At 33.3% G+C, this 18,680-nt stretch overlaps 1 protein-coding gene across 4 annotated transcripts in view; it reads left to right on the forward strand.

Annotated features, from left to right (window-relative positions):
• The window catches only part of AP3B1 (adaptor related protein complex 3 subunit beta 1), a 276,626-nt gene that overhangs the window by 113,071 nt on the left and 144,875 nt on the right, over positions 1-18,680 (forward strand). For all 4 annotated transcript variants that reach the window (XM_032626082.1, XM_032626081.1, XM_032626080.1 and 1 more), the window contains 6 exons: positions 5,866-6,021; positions 9,576-9,673; positions 11,422-11,476; positions 11,564-11,635; positions 13,642-13,704; positions 16,240-16,372. In XM_032626082.1, coding sequence (XP_032481973.1) covers positions 5,866-6,021; positions 9,576-9,673; positions 11,422-11,476; positions 11,564-11,635; positions 13,642-13,704; positions 16,240-16,372 — 577 coding nt within the window. The remainder of the gene's footprint in view (positions 1-5,865; positions 6,022-9,575; positions 9,674-11,421; positions 11,477-11,563; positions 11,636-13,641; positions 13,705-16,239; positions 16,373-18,680) is intronic.

Below are 18,680 nucleotides of genomic sequence, written 5' to 3' on the forward strand. Positions count from 1 at the left end.
TAATAAAGTGTTAGTAGAGAAGGAGAACTGGAAAGTGCTGTGTTAATACAGCCGTTTCATCATATGCCAGTTAGTTTTAGGTATATTTTGAACATTTGTTTGATTAACATTCAGTAAAGATTGTAGGTGAGTGCTTATGCTTAAAGAGTGAGATTATTTGTGTATCATTTTATTGGTTTATTAATGCACTTAATAGAATCAGTTTAGTCTGAAACTCCATAAAGGAGAAAGACCCTCAAGTCTGGCCTTGATAGAAAAGTATGTCTCAGTTATAGTCCTTTTTTTTTTTTTTTTTTTTTTTTTTTAAGCACTAAGAGACAAGTAATTTGTTTTGAATTGTGTATTCAGAGAAGATGATAAATGTTATAATTTATAGTTTATTTTTAAATATGGGTATTACTTTTAAAGTGCCTTTTGTTTTCAAAGCATAAATTTGGTGAGTTTCTTTTGTTTGGAGAATTTCTTAAGATTTTGTTTTTATTGTGGATTTAAAAAACACTCAGATAATATTATGCTTACTTCTAAGAAAACTAAAGGTCATATTTTTTGATGAAAAGTGTTTTCAGTGATATTTAAGCAAAGATTGTGTCCTAACTGTAAGCACTTAACAAGGAAAACATAATTCATTAAGTGATATTAACCTATAACAATTTAAATAATTTATTTTATTGTTATCTAACAATAAATATATGCAAATTGCTTTCAAGTGATTTACTGATTTTTTTCTCCTTAATTTTATTTAATTAAATGTTCTCTTTTAAGATAACTGTAGATTCACATGCATTTGTAAGAAATAATATAGAGAGGTCTGGTGTAACCTTTATTCATTTTCCTCCAGTGGTGACATCCTGCAAAACTATAGTAAGGTATTCCAACCTTGATATTGACGTTGATACAGTCATGATTCAGAACATTTCTATCACAAGTATCCTTCATGTTACCATGTTATAGTTAAACCCATTTTCTTCCATGTGCTTAACCCTGCTCCCCCTTAACCCCTGGCAACCACTAATTTCTTCTCCATCTTTATAATTTTGTCATTTCAAGAATGCTATATAAATGGAATCATACAGTATGTAACCTTTTAGGATTAATTTTGCTCTCTCAAGTTCAGTGTACTTCTCTGGAGATTAATCAGCATTGTGTGTATCAGTCGTTTGTTTCTTTTTATTTCTGAATGGTATTCCATGGCATAGATGTTTAACCATTTGCTTAACCAGTTGTTTAACCATTCATCCATTGAAGGACATCTGTGTTGTTTCCATTTTGGCTAATAGGAATAACACTGCTATGAATATTTTGTGTAGAGATCTTTTTGAGAATTTCCATTTCCCCATGATAAATGCCCAAGAGTGCAATTTTGGGGTTGTATGGTGAATACAGGTTTAGTTCTGTAAGAGACTGACAACCTGCCGGAATGACTGTAACCTTTTACATTCACCACCAGCATATGAGTGATCCTTTTCCTGGACTTCCTTACTATCATTTGGTGGTGTCACTATTTTTAAGTTTAATTTTAGATGAGAGCCATCCTGATATGTATGCCATAACAAAACCACCTTGCTGTGGTTTTAATTTGCATTTCCCTATTAGCTAATGAAGTTGATTATCTTTTCATGTGCTTTGTTTACCATTTGCATATCTCCTTTAATAATCGTTTATTCATGTCTGTATTAGTTTGCTAGAGCTGCCATAACAAAATACCACAGGCTGGTTAAATAAACAGAAATTTATTTCTCATAGTTTCTCACAATTCCTCCAGGAGGCTAGAGGTCCAAGGTCAAGGTGTTAGCAGGTTTGGTTTCTCCCAAGGCTCCTCTCCTTGGCTTGCAGAAGGCTGCCTTCTTGCTGTGTTCTCATATGCCTTTCTCTCTTCTTATAAGGATGCCAGTTGTATTGGATTAGGGAACCACTGATATAATCTGATTTAACCTTGAAGGTCCCAACTTTAGCATATGGTCGCATTGAGGCTTCAACATGTGAATTTTAGGGGATACACAGTTCAGTCTGTAAGAATATCTTTTGCCCTTTATTAAACTGAATTGTTTTTTTAAATGTTGAGTTTTGGGAGTGGTCTTTATATTCTAGATACTAGCCCCTTGTTTCATATGTAGTTGCATATATTTTCTGCCAATGTGTAATTTGTTTTTTTCTTCCTCTTAAGAGGTTTTTTTTTTTAATGGAACAGGAGTTTTTAATTTTGATGAAATCCAATTTATCAGTGTTCTCTTTTATGGGCTGTGCTTTTGTTGTCAACCCTAAGAACTCTGTACCTAGTTATATAAATGTTTTTTTAAAAAAATGCTATGCCATGTTGAAGGAAAAATGATTAGAGATCACAAATTATAAATTTTTTTTTTTTTTTTTTTTTTTTTTTAATGCGTTACGCGGGCCTCTCACTGTTGTGGCCTCTCCCGTTGCGGAGGACAGGCTCCGGACGCGCAGGCTCAGCGGCCATGGCTCACGGGCCCAGCCGCTCCGCGGCATGTGGGATCCTCCCAGACCGGGGCACGAACCCGTGTCCCCTGCATCGGCAGGCGGACTCTCAACCACTGCGCCACCAGGGAAGCCCTATAAATTTTTTTTGCTGGGGGAAATTGTTAATTATAAAAAGAAGGTTCACTTTGAAGAATAGGGGCAGATCAGTCATGAATAAAATAAACACTTGGGAGATAATCCTTCATGCGTTTTTCTCATTTTTTCTGCTTTCTGTGTAATGGCATAGATAGGTTTTGTTCTGGACTATCTTTTAAGGATGTTTGTTTAGCAGGCAGCCTTGCAAAAGAGAGATACTCCCAGACAAGATTATCTTGACTGGTAGTATCATCATCTGCTTTGTCATCCAGGCTGGGAATGGGGGCATCCTTGTTAAGTGCCCCGATGTTGTTCTTCACATTCAGTCACTGCATCCTGTTGACTTCAGCTTCTAAGTAGTTCTTAAATCTATCCTGCATTTTCATCCTTATCACTGACACTCCCTGATCCATTACCTCATCCTCTCAAGTGTCCTTTCTGTAATGCTGCTTTCCAGATCTTTTTCTTCATCTTTAGTTTTCAGAAGTTTGACTTATATGTCTTGTTTTGTATTTCTTTGGGTTTATCCTGTTTAGGATTTACTCACTTTATTCCATCTGTACTTTTAGGTCTTTTGCCAAATTTAGGAATTTTTCAGCCATTATTTCTTGGAGTACTCTGTAAGCCCCACCCACCATCTGAATCTTTCCAGGGTTCAGATGATAGGATATTTGAGCTGTTTTGTTATAGTTCCACAGGTCCCTGAAGTTCTTTTTTTTTCTTCCCCCTTATCTTTGTCCTTCGTGTATTTGTTTTTAATTTTTATTGGACTATAGGGGATGGGTTGGGAAATATCTCTGCAAGTTATGCCCTACTAGGGAAATGTCCATTCTAATTTTCCTGGGACAGCTTTCGGAGCTCTTTCTTTTTCTTGGAGCTGCTGCTCCTGCTGGCAGCAGCCTCTTCAGGTCCACTGCTGAGTGGCTCCTCCTTGGAAGAGAATTTCCTCTATTTCTTGGGGACTGTCTTGTTTCCTGACTCTTCAGGGTCACTAACTGGTTCCCTCTCTGGGGAAAGATTTATTCCTCTTGGTAAGACCTCCGCTGCCAGCTGTCTCTTCAGGATCACTACTAACCAGCTCCTCCATGGAAAAAGATTCCTTTTTTGGGGGTTTGGAGAGGAGACAGATGGGTCTTCCATTCCATTCTCCATTTTTCTCTTTTGTTCAGATTGTTGTTGTTCTGTTGTTCTTTGTTCTAATTCACTGATGGTTTCCTGGTCCTCTCAGTACTGCTTTTGATCCCATTTATTGTTTAATTTTGGTTCCTGTATTTTTCAGTTGTAACCTTTCTTGTTGGTCTTTCTTTATAGCTTCTATTTCTTTGTTTAGATTTTATAATTCTTTTCTAAAACCTTCTGTTTTTCATTTGTTTCAAGGGTGTTCCTAGTTGCTCACTGAAACATTTTTATGATGGTTGCTTTAAAATCTTTATTAGATAACTCTAATATCCCCATCATCTTAGTGTTGGCATCTACTGTTTATCTTTTTTCATCCAGTTTGGGATCTACCTGGCTCTTGGAATGGTGAGTGATTTTTTTTTTTGTCCCCAAACCTGGATGTTTTGGATATTATGAGATTATGGATCTTATTCAAGCCTTCAGTTTTAGCTTGGTTTGTTTGACACCATTCCAACAGAGAAGGGTGGGGTGCATGCCACTTCATTACTGCCAGGTCATGGTAGAAATCCTGGTTCCCCACTCAGCCTCCATTGATATCTCAGGTAGATTGTGCTCATTATTACTGTGGGTGAATGTGGGATCTGGCTCCCCAGTATTATTCCCCTGATAGCTTTCTGGTTGGGAGGTATAGAAGTGCCTCATTACTGTTCCACATGTGTCTTCCACTGACACCACAGAGTGGTGTGTCCTTGTTACCACTGGCTGGTGATGTTTCAAGTCCTGAGAGAAGTGTCCACTAAGCATCCTCTTGTACTAGCCCAGTGGGGAGGGATAAAGTTACCTCGACTGATAGGTAGGCTTGGATGTCCAAGCTCCCTGCTTGGTCTCCCCACCATGGAGGTGCCTCATTAACTGGTGGGGATTAAAGTCTCAGTTCCATCTTGGCCTTTTCTGATACCACCCCAGTGGGAAAGTCGGGGCTCTTATTACATCCTGTGGGGAGGGGTGGAAATCTAGGCTCTGCATGTCAGCTTTTGCTGGTGGGGTTAGGGGTAAGGTCATGGTTTTTTTCTCTAGTGTTGGCTGCACTAGAGCAGTTATTTTCTTAAAAAGTTTTCTGTCTTGCTAGACTTTCCATTTCCCTTTCTTGGTCCTTTGGCTACAGAGAACAGGCTTTTGGAGGGTTTGTTTCATCTATACTTGTTGGTTTTCTGTGTTACCCACTTCTCTTCCACCCAGTCTTTGATATATGAGGTAAAAATGAAAATCCAGGGAACTCACTGTTGTGTCATTCTTTGGATCCTGAGATCCCTATCCAGTCTTTCTTCTTCTCTGTCTTTTCTTTTTTATATTTGTTTTATATATAATATCTTGGGTTTCTAGTTATACTTAGCAAGAGGAATAGGAAAAAGTATATCTATTCCATCTTCCCAGAAGTGGAAAGTATGTTTCAAGTACTTGGTAACAGAAATTACTTCTAAATGGTAGTTGCATTGGATCCACTTAAATATTATTGTCTTTGTGTATTTTTTCATTTGTTTATTTATTTTTAGGACTAAATACCTATAGGCTGATTTTATTGACAGAGATAATAAAGAATTCAAATGAAAAGTACAAAACAAAAACATAGAATCAACTCTCAGGGATACACATAAATCTCTAGCTGAGTCTTGACAACACAGGGATTTGCTTAATTACCAATTTTTAACCTGTCAAACTTTATTAATGATTTCTTTTATGTGTGTTGCAGTCCAAACAATTTTCTTCTTTCTTCTGACCCTTTGATTCAGTTACAGAATGACTGATAATTTATGGAAACAGTTTTCAGGTTTGGGGTAGTCTCTTATCCTCGGCTTTGTTAGAATTTAATGGTTAGGTTTTCCCTTTGGGCAGCTGTGGGTATTTCTATGGTAATTTAATATTTTCAGAGGTTTACTATATAATATAAAAGTATTATCTATTGCACTAAAAGACAGTTACTGTGTCATAAAATATGAGAAAAAGCAAGGCCTTTCTTCCATATAGGTAACATAATTTCAAATTGCCTCAACAGTAGTATTCTATAGTAAAATATTATCATTATTGTAAATGTTTTTTAAAAAGTTTTCTTTGTGTAATATTTGGGCTGTCCCAGGTCTGAACTAATCTTGGGATTGGATTTCTTTCCTGTAGGGTGATGGTCTAGAGGACAATGAAAAGGATTTCTATGATTCTGATGAGGAACAGAAGGAAAAGACTGACAAAGGGAAGAAGCCATATACTATGGATCCAGACCATAGACTTTTAATTCGGAATACAAAGCCTTTGCTTCAGAGCAGGAATGCAGCGGTATGTAAAAACCACTATAAGAAATAATTCACAGATTTTTTTAAAACAGTGGTTAAAAATATGTAAGTTCAGTAAAGAAGTCTTTATTTCTGAGTGTGCTAATGGAGCATTTGTTAGTTTTTTTGTTTATATACTAAAAAGCAGGTTTTAATAGGATTACTTGGTTTGGTAGCTGTATGCCTACTGGACTTCATTTCCTTTTTGTGGTTTTGTTAATTGGTTTCCTAAGATATAAGTTCAAGATGTTTACCAGTTGATTGGAGGACTGTGTATATTTCTCTACTACTGGATTGTTGTTGTGAGTACTTAATCTGGTATCAGTCCATAATATTTGTATTTACCTGATAAGAGTTTTGAAGAGACTAACATATAGTAAAAGCACCTATCATAATGCCTCATATAAAAATTGTAGCTGGTAGGAATAACTAAAAATCATCCTTACTTGGGTCCTAAGTTTGTTGTTGTTGTTTACATCTTTTTATTTTAAATAACCCTTTTATTTTAGAAGAATACATGTGCACAGTAGAAAATTAGAAAATACAGACTAGCAAAATTTAATAAAATTAAACCATTACATTCCCATCACTCAGGAATCACTGTTATAATATCTTAATGCAGTTTTTTCCAGATTTTTTTCTGCATAAATGTACCTATTTCACATGTGTGTATGTCTATACATATATATATTTTTAAAACCAAGATAAAAATCATAGTACATGTAGTATTTTTTAACCTGTTTTTTTTTCTAGTCAGTTCTCTATTTCTATTTCAGTAAAATTTCATCTCATTTAATACCAGTTTGTCTTAAATTCTTTTATAACTCGTTCATCTAAACCAGCTGCATTGGGTCTGGTTCTTACATCTTTTAAACCTCTCAAGGCTTGCAGAATGTACCTCTGGATTTGTCTGGTTGCTTCCTTTTCTATATCCTGTGTTTCCTGTTAACTGGAAGTTTTGTGTAAGGCTTGATGAATTCAAGTTCAACATTTTCTTAAACTTCTTTCAATTAAAAAAAATGCTTAATGAATCGTTCTGTTCAAGTAGTAAAAACTTTGAAAATGAGAGTTTCCTTTGTTTTCTGATGCTTGAGAATTTGGTCCCTAGAGCTTTGTATATCTATCTTAGGAAGTTTTTATCTAATACCTAGTATTTAGTTTCTAAATCATGATTAAGTACTATGTACAATAATAACACATATGTTATTTTATTAATGTTGTAAAATATGCTTATATTTTAGTATACTCTCACTTGACCTGGTGGTACTTAAGTGCTGTAACTTGCCACCTAAAACTACTTTATAATTGACTCACTGTTAATTTAACTTTGTCTTGGAAATTGGTTTTATAGTTCAAATACTCACTGATGAAAAATGTTCTTGAATAGTGAAACAAATAGAGGTAGTTTGTACTTTTTGTACCAGTATGTTTTGGTTCCCCTCTTGTTTGATTGTGTACCAAATAGAGGTAGTTTATTTTTTGTTCCAGTACCTTTTAGTATCCTGCTTATTTGATGATGCTAAATATATATAAAGGTTGACTTTTGAAGAATTGTGAATAGAGGTTCTTTTGTTTAGCCTTATTCTCAACTTGCAAGAGAGACTTTGAGAATTTGTTCAGGAAACTTAGTCTGTCAGTGCTGTGTAGATTGAATTGGTGATAAGAGATACTGGAAGCACTGTTGGGAGGCTATTTGGACAGTCTAGGTAAGGTGATAGAGGAGGAATGGTTAGAAATAGAAAAGTTCTTGTAGGATGTACTTTCTTATGAACGTACATAATGTAACTGCTGAAGGCCTATGAGGTATATTTTTAGTTGCTTTGGAGTTTGGAGTTATGGGAGCTTCCCTCATGGCTTTTACAAATTAGACTATAAATGTCAAATTTTGGGTATTGAAGAGATTTAAAAACTGTTAGATTTGTAAATATTGGGGAAAAGAAGATCCTTTATCCCTTTTGTGTTTGGGAGTGCCCTAATTAATGTATCAGAACAGATGACATACTAAGTGGAATCTAGAATCTTAAAAACATTGACACATATAGAAAGTACAGTTTATTAAGCTTCAGCTTTCTCTTCTATCATATGCTAATACTTATTAGCCACCTGTATGCTTTAATATTTTAAAAAAATGACTGTCACCTATTTGTAGATTAAGTCAATCATTAATTGAGTTTTTCTTAATAAGATTTTAAATTCAGAAGTTTGTTGTATATATAATTAAAGTGTATTTGTAGATCACAAGTGAAGAAGTAAGATATCCTTAAACTCCTCAAATCCCCAAGTAATGTCTGAAAGCTATAAATCAGTCATCTAAAAAAATGTACACAAAAATACCATACAGCAGTAACTTGAGGATCCTGTAACTCTATTTTTTAAAAATGTTTCTTAGTTTTAGAAGAAACTCTTTTTATTTCGAGCACACTCAGGTACTGTATACTCCTTAGGCATATGTAAAACTCCTGCCATATATTTATTAGAACTTTATAGTTCAAGCAGAAGTAAAGTAGTATTAATATATCTTCCTCACCAAAGGTGGTAAGATGATTAATTTCTGTAGCTCTCTATCTGCAGTTGCCACACGCTGAACTGGATACTTTCAGCAAGTGGGAAGTCTGGACTTTTGATCTCTGGATCTAAGTGTAGAGGCATGTAGGGGAAACATAGTACTCTTATATTTTATGACAGAGAAATTCTGATTACCCCTATAATAGCTTTGAACCAAAGACTATTTTTAAGGTTCTGCATTTTGAAAAGGAAAATCATTTCAAATGCTGCTGTTATAGAGGAATTGTTTTAATAGAGTCCCCTTAATTAAAACTTAAATATACTGACCTTCTTTGGTTTTTAAAATTTTAACCTACTTACTGCTGTTAAGTGTCTGGTTTCATTCCGTCTCGGAGCAGCAGCAGCACTAGGAAGAGTATGGCATTTGGAGTGTGTGTTGAGCCTTGCCGTATTGGCTCTCAGACTTTGGGTAGTTCGTTTAACATTCATTTTCTTTTCTGAGGATTTATTGCCTTCCTAGGGTTGCCGTAACAAACTACCAAAAACTGAGTGGATTAAAACAATAGAAATGTATTCTCTCACATTTCAGGAGGCCAGAAGTCTAAAAATCAAGTTGTCGACAGGATTGGTTCCTCCTGGAGGCTCTAGGGAGAAATTAGCTTCTGGTGGTTGCCAGCAGTCTTTGGCATTACTTGACTTACATGCCTCAGTGCAGTCTCTGCCTCCATCTTCATACTGCCTCTTCTCTGTGTGTCCTTTTCTGTCTCTGATAAGGACACTCACATTGGATTTAGGGCCCCCCAATCAAGTATGATCTCACCTTGGTCATTGCCTTAATAACATCTGCAAAGACTTTATTTCCAAATAAAGTCACATTCTGAGGGTAGACACTCTTAGGGGAACACTATTCAACCTGCTACATAGGGTAACAACATATTCATCTTATTTCACAGCAATTTTGTAGGAGTTAAAGGAAATCATATGTAAGAATATACTTTGAAACTGTAGTATGAAACTGTTATAGTTCTTACTGTTCTCTGCTTTACTTTTTAGGTGGTTATGGCAGTTGCTCAGCTGTATTGGCACATAGCACCAAAATCGGAAGCTGGCATTATTTCTAAATCACTAGTGCGTTTACTTCGTAGCAATAGGTAGGGCATGATTTTTTATGTGTTTTCTTTTGTATTACTTTAAAAGTAATGTTTGAACAAATAAAATGTGTTTCTTAGGCATTTAACATGCAGCTTTGACTGTATTTTATCAATGAGGTTTCATACTTAAGGGGATTATTATAAAAACCTTTAGATTACTGATCTCAAAGTTAATGCTGGGGCTTCCCTGGTGGCGCAGTGGTTGAGAGTCCGCCTGCCGATGCAGGGGACATGGGTTCGTGCCCCGGTCTGGGAGGATCCCACATGCCGCGGAGCGGCTGGGCCCGTGAGCCATGGCCGCTGAGCCTGCGCGTCCGGAGTCTGTGCTCCGCAACGGGAGAGGCCACAACAGTGAGAGGCCCGCGTACCACAAAAACAAAAACAAAAACAAAAAGAAAGTTAATGCTAAATATTGAAGGTTTTTTAACCTCAAGCCCAAAGAAGTTGAAAATATTTTTTTGGCATATAGTATATGCTGTTACCAGTAGCCTAGTATTAGTGTTTGATATTTCTAGGTGTGACAATAATAATGTTTGGGAGTTCTATTAAGTCTGGAATCACTGAAAAACTATATTAAATGTATTATCAGATTGACTTAGTGTAATTATACATGACTTTATATAAAGCAATACATATGCTGAATTATGTAGTTTATGACAGAATTACTGCTCCCTGTAAAGTTACAATATTTAATTACTATAGTTTGTTCTATTTAAGAAAAGAGCTATGTTCTTAATAGCTACTTATTTTAAAGAAATGCATGCTCTTTTCATTTCCTGGAGATAGGTAGTTAGGTAGTAGGTAGGTAGGTAGATAGATAGATAGATAGCAGAATACTTTTCTCTTTAATTTTACCTCTCTATAATTCTGCAGTTCAGGTCAACAATTCAGAAAACTTTGAGTTCCTGTGGCTTAACTTTCAGTGTTTAAAAAGATTTTGCCATTTGTTTTGTTTTCTATATTTAAGAATACTATTGTTTCAAGCTATTTAGCTTACCCTGGATATTTTGCAGTAATTATTTTAAATTAAAAATTTTTTTTCCATTGAGTACTTATGCTATTGGAGTTGGGAGGAGAAAGATAAATATTTATTTTCATCCATACTCAAACTTAGTGCCACAACTTTAGCCCTAGTTTGGCTTTTGCCATTCTTTAGTAAGATACTATTTCCTTTGTCTTTATACGTAGTCGTTCTTTCCCTTTTAACAGCTCAATAATTTTTGTTTTCCATTGCTGGTTCAAAGAAGGATCTGGAATGCATCTTTCACATGAAGCATTATACCAGATTCAGTTCCATGTTCATTTCTTAGATAACTGGATGTAAAATAACATGGCTTTTAAAAAAATATCTTTCACTCTGGGCAGAATTGAGTCACATGGTGAGCCTTCCAGTCAAGAGTGTGTATTAACACTGTGGTCATGTTTGTTCCAGTAGCCCTAAGAATACTTTCTTTGCACGTGTTCAGAGCAGCTACTGTATTGACTCTACATCTTAGGAATGCAGTATTATAAAATTTGTTTTAACTCTTCCTCATGATGAATCAAATCTAATTTAATAGTTTATAGGGAAAATGTATTTTTAAAAGAAGGCATAAATATCTAAGATTTACTAAAAACTTTTCAATATTATATTTAAGAGTTCCACTCAGTATGAGTCTTATTGCTGATTTTTTTTCTTTAATGTACTGTTTACTTAAAGATATTTCATTGGAGAATATACCCAGTGAAAATTCTCCTTTAATTTCTAGGGAGGTGCAGTATATTGTCCTACAGAATATAGCAACTATGTCAATTCAAAGAAAGGTATGTACATTGTGAACACAAAATTCAAGAGAGAAGTGAATACACTAGTACCATAAATGTATTTATATTTTTATTTTTGTAATCTAGGGTATGTTTGAACCTTATCTGAAGAGTTTTTATGTTAGGTCAACCGATCCAACTATGATCAAGATACTGAAGGTATGTATGCTCTTATTTTTCAGATACTCTAATGCATGTTTACTTTGACGCTATTGCTGTAACTTTTGGTTTAGCATCTGTAAAATGGAGACCTATGTTTTTTTTTTAATAGATACATTGAGGGATTTTCTTTATGCTTTTTAAACTACATTATTTTATACTAATTACTGTGCTACATTCTAATAATACAAAGTTAAGACATGCTACCTGTACCTTGAATAACTCACAGTATGTGAAGGAGACAGACATGGAAACAGATCATTTCAGCACTATGTGTTTTAAGTGATAAAGAGGTTTGAATTGAGTGTTGTGGAAAAAGAGAAAGATGGGGCCAGTTCTCTGGGATATTTAGAAAAGACTGGTGGAAAAGATGATGTTTGATTGGATCTAAAAAGAATAACATGATTTCGTCAATTTTTTTGTTGTTGGTAGGTAAGTTGATTGGGAGGTTGTAGCATTGGGTATAGGAGAAAGGCACATTTTATGCTAACACAAGGGATTATGAAAGAGTGTTGTGTTCAGGGAATGATAACCACAGTATAGAATATAGTTATGGGTATAAAGTTATGATGATTAAAACAGTGTGATATTTAGATAGAAAAATAAGTGGAATAGAAAATGAAGCCTGGAGACAGATCTCTGCATATGAAAATGTACCATATAACAGAGGAGACATTGTAAACCAGTGAGGACTATTCATTAGTAGACTATTCAGTAAATATTGGAATGATTGGTTCTTCACATGGAAACTGAGTTTAATCACAAAAAAACGAAAAATGAAAAACTAAGACACACCCAAATTGAAGGATAAATTTACAAAATAATTGGTTCATAATCATCAAAAGTGTCCACTTCGTGAAGGTCAAAAGAAAGGTTGAGAAACTTTCAGACTGAAGGAGACTAAAGAGACAACTAAATACAATGTATGATATGGGTCTGGATTCTTCTTTTATACATTGTTGAGATAATTAGTGAAATTTAAATGTAAGTTATTATTGCATAGATGTGATGTATCAGTGTTAATTTCCTGGTTTTCTTGGTTGTGTTGTGGTCTGTAAGACAGTGTCCTTGTTTGTAGAAAATATGTACAGATGTGTTTGGAGATGATGTGGTATCATTTTGATGACTCTGGACTCAAATGGTTCAGATAAATAATGCTTTTTACCTTTTCTGTACATTAGAGATTGTTTTTTAAAATTGTACAAAAAATTAAAATGTTCTCATCAAAATAAAATGAAAAGTCAATTCATAATCTAGGAGAAAATATTTCCAGTATATATATCTGAAAATTGACTACTATCTGGAATATATAAAGAACTGCTACAATCTGTGCCTTTTAGTTGGAGCATTAGACCATTTACTTTTAATGTAATTATTGATATGAGTGTGTTTATGTCTACATCTTGTGTTTTGTTTTTTGTTTGTCCCATCTGTTTCTGTTCCATTTTTCCTTTTTGAAGCTTTCCTTCAGATTAATTGAATTTTTTTTATGAGTAGAAACTGAAAATTTTTAGCAAGCCTATTGGAGATGAGCTTTTAATTGCATATTTCTTGTAACTATAAATCTGGAAGAGAGAATTAAACTGTCTAAATATTTGAGATGGTAGGATGAAGAAAAACTAAATAAGGGAATTAATTGGTATCTGGAATATAGAGGTATTACATGGAGGGCAAGTCGTTTTCTAACTTTATTTAATTAAAAGAAAAAGAAATAAAACTACCTTAAGTTGTTTAGGTTAATTAGATATAAATTATAAAGTTGGGACAAACAACTGAGGAAGACATATGATTCTCTTTTTTATAATTACTTTTAGGCACTATATAATTATTCTGTTTGTAGGTGTAGGGAGACAAAGTTCACCTGAAGGGTATAATGCCTCCCATTTGTAATAGTGTAACTTTTTTTAAAAACAGAAATTACCTTTCTATTAAATGCATAACCTTTGTTAAATTCATCCTTTTTATTTGTGTTTTAACCTGTTTACTTTCTCTTTTTTCTATCATAGCTTGAAATTTTGACAAACTTGGCAAATGAAGCCAACATATCAACTCTTCTTCGAGAATTTCAGGTTTGTGTACAGTGCTAATTATACAATAACTTCTAAAGCATCTGTTCAGTTTAAAGTAAGATATATATCTTTCTCAATTTAGATATGTGTAATTGTATAAATAAAACAGTGATTTGGGGCAAGATTGACAGCTTATAAATTTTCAAGAATAAACATTAACTACAAATCTAAAATTTAAGGGAAATGAAATGGTAGTCCCTTTCATGTTTTCATATCATAGAATTTGGGAGACTGGTTTATAAGTCCTTGTTTGAAAATAAGTCACTGTAAGGATTCTATCTTTTTGTGCTGTCATCATCAGTAGTCCATGCTATACTCTCATGAAAATGGCTTCACTTCTTACATGGTTGTCCCTATTTGATTGGCCTACTACTGTTTTAGACATTGTCCTCTTAGCTTCACGTATAGCTCCAAAAAATTGGTTTAAAATTGGCCTCATCATGAGTTTTTAAATTGTTGTTAATGTTTTGTTTTGCTGTATTTTTTAAATCATGTGTGCTGATGGATGAGATGCTTCCCAGCTACACATCACCCCCAAATACTAAAAAGTTACTTCATGGATCTTATGCCCTTTATGATGAAAGGGTTAGCTCTGAAGACTTAGTGGGGGAGCACAGTAACAGAAAACCTCATATCAGTATTACGGGTTTTACATCTCATCAGCAGTTTTCTTAGCAAAGGTATACCACATGCTACACACTAATCACAGAATTTTTGTCAACTCCCAGCTTTTATAGATTTAACTTATTTTGTTGCCATAGTCATTCTGTATGCCTGCATTAAATTTCTTTTTAGCCATATAGACATTGTATTTCTTTTTAACTGTATGATCTTACACTTTTAACAGAAGTAGTAGAATATTATAACATATTCATGCTTTATAATTTTGTAACTGAATTACTATACTTTCATGCTATATATTTTTCTAGAAAAACTCCTTGTAAAATTAGGATATCTGCTCATCTTATATTCACATACCAGAAAATATAGTATCTCAAGTTCTTATCTAGTAATCTGTGGTATAGAACATTGCTTAAATTTGACTTTGTTTTAAAGTTTTTGTCTTTATGTTTGCAGTTTTTGCTTTTCCTCTTATCATGTGTAATCTGTTTGGGTGTCCTTTTGCTGTCTGTTTTCTGCTTATGTCAGGGTTACTGGGGTTTTAGGGAAGGAATCTCAGGTAATTTTATGGCATTATTTACCTGTTTCAGGATATTGGTGATCTAGTCATTTCATTTAATATCAGGATGTTTAGTAAGGTCCACTGTTTAGTCAGACTTTTTAATATATTCTTTCTTCATGTATCCTTTTTTATCACTGTCTATATTCTACCTTATTTCTGTGTTTATGGGTTATGTTCATAGATGTGTACAGTTTATTCATAACTTTTTGAGAAAATAGAGAAAATTTCTAAAGACTCAGTTTTTTGTAACTGAGGAAATTAGGTAATCAACTGGGAAATGGTTTTAAATACAGTTGATCTTTCCTACATGGAACTAAGAGAGTTTAATTTGTTTAATTTATTTCCTCAACATTTAATCGTGTTTTGGTACCATTTTCACTAAATTCGTATGTCTTTTAGATATTCTTGGATTTTCTCCTCCATTTGCCTTTTAGGCACCATTTAAATGCATATCCTGTTTTGCATGTTAGATGAACATGGTGTTAATTCTACATTAGGTACTTGTCGTTTGAGGTTGGGAGTCATTTTTTAAAATTTCAATTGAAAATGGGATCTTAAATTCCATTTATATATAATGTATATAAATATGCATATTTATTAAAAATAAATTTGTTTCTGTATACAATAAAAGCTTAGTTTTTAAATTAGGAAAGTTATAACCAAAGTGAAATTCTTTAGGTCTATAATAAATATGTGATTGATTAATTTCTTTTTAAGTTTATATAAATATATGGTTTACAGTATATTTTTAAAGCATTCTTTTCAAGAAAATCTCTTTCAAAAGTGTGGTGTTTTATTTTGTTGCAAATCAAGTATTTATAAAGTCTTTATTGAAATGCTACTCACTGTAGCTATTGCAGTTTACTAACATTCAGATACCATTTTGAAAGTATAAAATGTTTATCAGTAGCATATTGATCCTTTTCCTCCTCTTCTCCCAATTTTTAGCTTTAGTAGCTCTGAAAAAGCAACCCTTTTTTCATAGATTCACAGATGCTGCTGGTAAATGAACTGAAACCTCCAAAGAGAGGGTTCTCATCATCTCTTTCAACCTTGCACTTAAACTAATTGCTGTCCTTGGGTGACTGCTCCCCACTATCTCTTCTGGAGTCACAAGCCACTGTAGCCACAGGTGAATGAACCTGGCTTGAAAATGTGCCTCTTCTGTAGCCACACTCTTTAAGTGAAAAAACAGAACTAAATTAATTCAGGAGTTGGACCTCTTGTTATGCCTTTAGATGAGAAGATTATGTATTCTAGAATTCTTATATTCTGACAGAGCTTAATATATTAGGGATTTTTTTGTTCACTTGATAGTGCCAATGTATGAACTAACTGAGATAATTTTTTAGACCTATGTGAAAAGCCAGGATAAACAGTTTGCAGCAGCCACTATTCAAACTATAGGCAGATGTGCCACCAACATCTCAGAAGTCACTGACACGTGCCTTACTGGCCTGGTGTGTCTGCTGTCCAACAGGGATGGTAAGTTGACAGCTTCATTTTATTTTCAAATAATTTCTCATTTGAATATTCTTGGTATGATCTACAGATTGTAACTTCTTTTTTAGTATTGCATTTTAGCTTTTCCTGTATGTCAGTAGCATGGTTACAATGAATAGTAACATTTTATCTTTGAACTACGCACACGCACACACAGTTTTTTGTTGTTGTTTTAGTAAATTAGATAATTAACTTACAAACAGAATTTTCTTGCCTGACCAGAACTAAGAAAGTATAATTTGTTTATTTTATTTCTTCACAATTTAATCACCTTCATTGCACCCTTTCCACAAAGGTTCTATTTTACTGCTTTTTAATGACATATGTTATGTATAATATTGGTTCACCTGCAGAGGGTGCTAAAAGCAGGCAAATGACTTTACAACATGAGAAGTTATAAAAGCTAGATCAAAAAAGTATGTAAATGTGTAACTTCAAAGTTTTTTTCCAGAAAGTCACTTAATAATTTTATATTCAAGATTAATTAGATTTAAAAGTCATCAGTTTGGAACAGCTTCATGTTTTTAAGCCAAACAGTATCTCAACATTTTGTAAAACTGGATAGGTAATATCCAGTAAAATACATAATCTAGATTTCATACTTTCTGTGGTAAATGTCCGTTATTTCTATGATATGGCTTTAGGATAAATGAGACCTTTTGAAGAAAGAAAGAAAAATGATTCAGCTTTCACCTTTAAAATAATTTATTTAATTAAAATGAGATTAAAACAAGGGATTTTTTTTTAGGAAAAGCATAATTTTCTGTGTAAAGTTATTGAAATTATTTGTGGAATTCTAAATATAATTATGTCATATCTAGACCCAGACATATATTACATAGCAACCATAAGGTGAAACATAACAAAATTGATTACTTTATATTTTTTATTTGAAAAGTAACTTTTTACTACGTTACGCCTAATTGTCTTTTTCCAGATGTAGATCTCTAGAAAGCTGTAATATTATCGTAAATACTTCTAATGAAAATAATTTGAAACAAAATTTATCCCCAAATAAGAATGATGTTTCCTGTAAGCATAAAATTATTAATTTTAACCTGTAAATTCAAGATATTATGATGGATAGAACATTTTTCTATATGCAGTATTATAACTTCAAATAAGTGGCAAGAAAAATTATCAAGGAAATAGATTTTTTTAAAAAATTGCCTGTGGAAGGTAACTACAGAGGATAGGGTGCTAAATGTCATCCATTTGATCTATTTCTACTTTTAACAATAACATCCTCTTTGTCTCTATTTCTTTGTCACACTTTAAAATGTGAGTTAAAAAATATGTTTTCATTTTCCTATGTCTTTAATAATGACTTTCTAAGACACACTTCAATTTGATTGCTTACAAAAAGCACCACAAATCAGTTAGAATACTGGCTAGTTCTTTCAAATACAAAATGGATCTAAGGTTTGTCAATTTTATATTTTGACCACTTTTTCTCATGTGAAATTTTCAAGCTGGATTTTAAAGCAGTTGTTTCTACTTAGGCTTTCTAACACATTAATTTCTCAAAAACTATTTTTTATTGACTTTGATTTAAAAGATGAATATTCTGTACCCCTGTAGTACTTTTTTCTTTTTAGCAAGTTTTGCTTTTATCTATTTTTAAAAAATTTTTATTTTATATTGCCGTATAGTTGATTTACAATGTTATGTTTGTTTCAAGTGTACAACAAAGTGATCCAGTTATACATATACATATATTTATTCTTTTTCAGACTGTTTTCCCATTTAGGCTGTTACAGAATATTAAGAACATTAAGTAGAGTTCTCTGTGCTATACAGTAGGTCCTTGTTGATTATCTGTTTTATTTATAGTTATGTATATATGTTAATCCCAAACTCTTAAATTTTTATTGACTTTGATTTAGAAGATGAATATTCTATACCCTGTAGTACTTTTAAGGGAAGAATAGATCATTTTATTAATTAGTCAGTGGGAAACTAATATAATTTATAATCACTCCTCAAGGTAGATTTACTAACTTAAACTCTGACATTTTAATGTTCAGGCTTTTGTTTTCGGTAAACCAAACTCTGTTTATAACAGTGGATTTTTTTTCTGCTTTGAATATTAAGAAAGTTAAATTGTATTTTTCAGGTTCTGATTTCACAATCATCATTTGCCTGATTCTTTAACTGTTTATCATATGTGCTTCACTTTCACAGTTTGGAAACTGGCTCAGTGACATTAAAGAAAGTAATAATATTTTTAACTTAAAATGGTCAGTTGTTACAACAGAGCCCCTTTCTCTTCCTATTGAAAGATCTGCTT

The sequence above is a fragment of the Phocoena sinus genome, chromosome 3 (genome assembly GCF_008692025.1).
Source record: "Phocoena sinus isolate mPhoSin1 chromosome 3, mPhoSin1.pri, whole genome shotgun sequence".
Classification (NCBI taxonomy): domain Eukaryota; kingdom Metazoa; phylum Chordata; class Mammalia; order Artiodactyla; family Phocoenidae; genus Phocoena; species Phocoena sinus.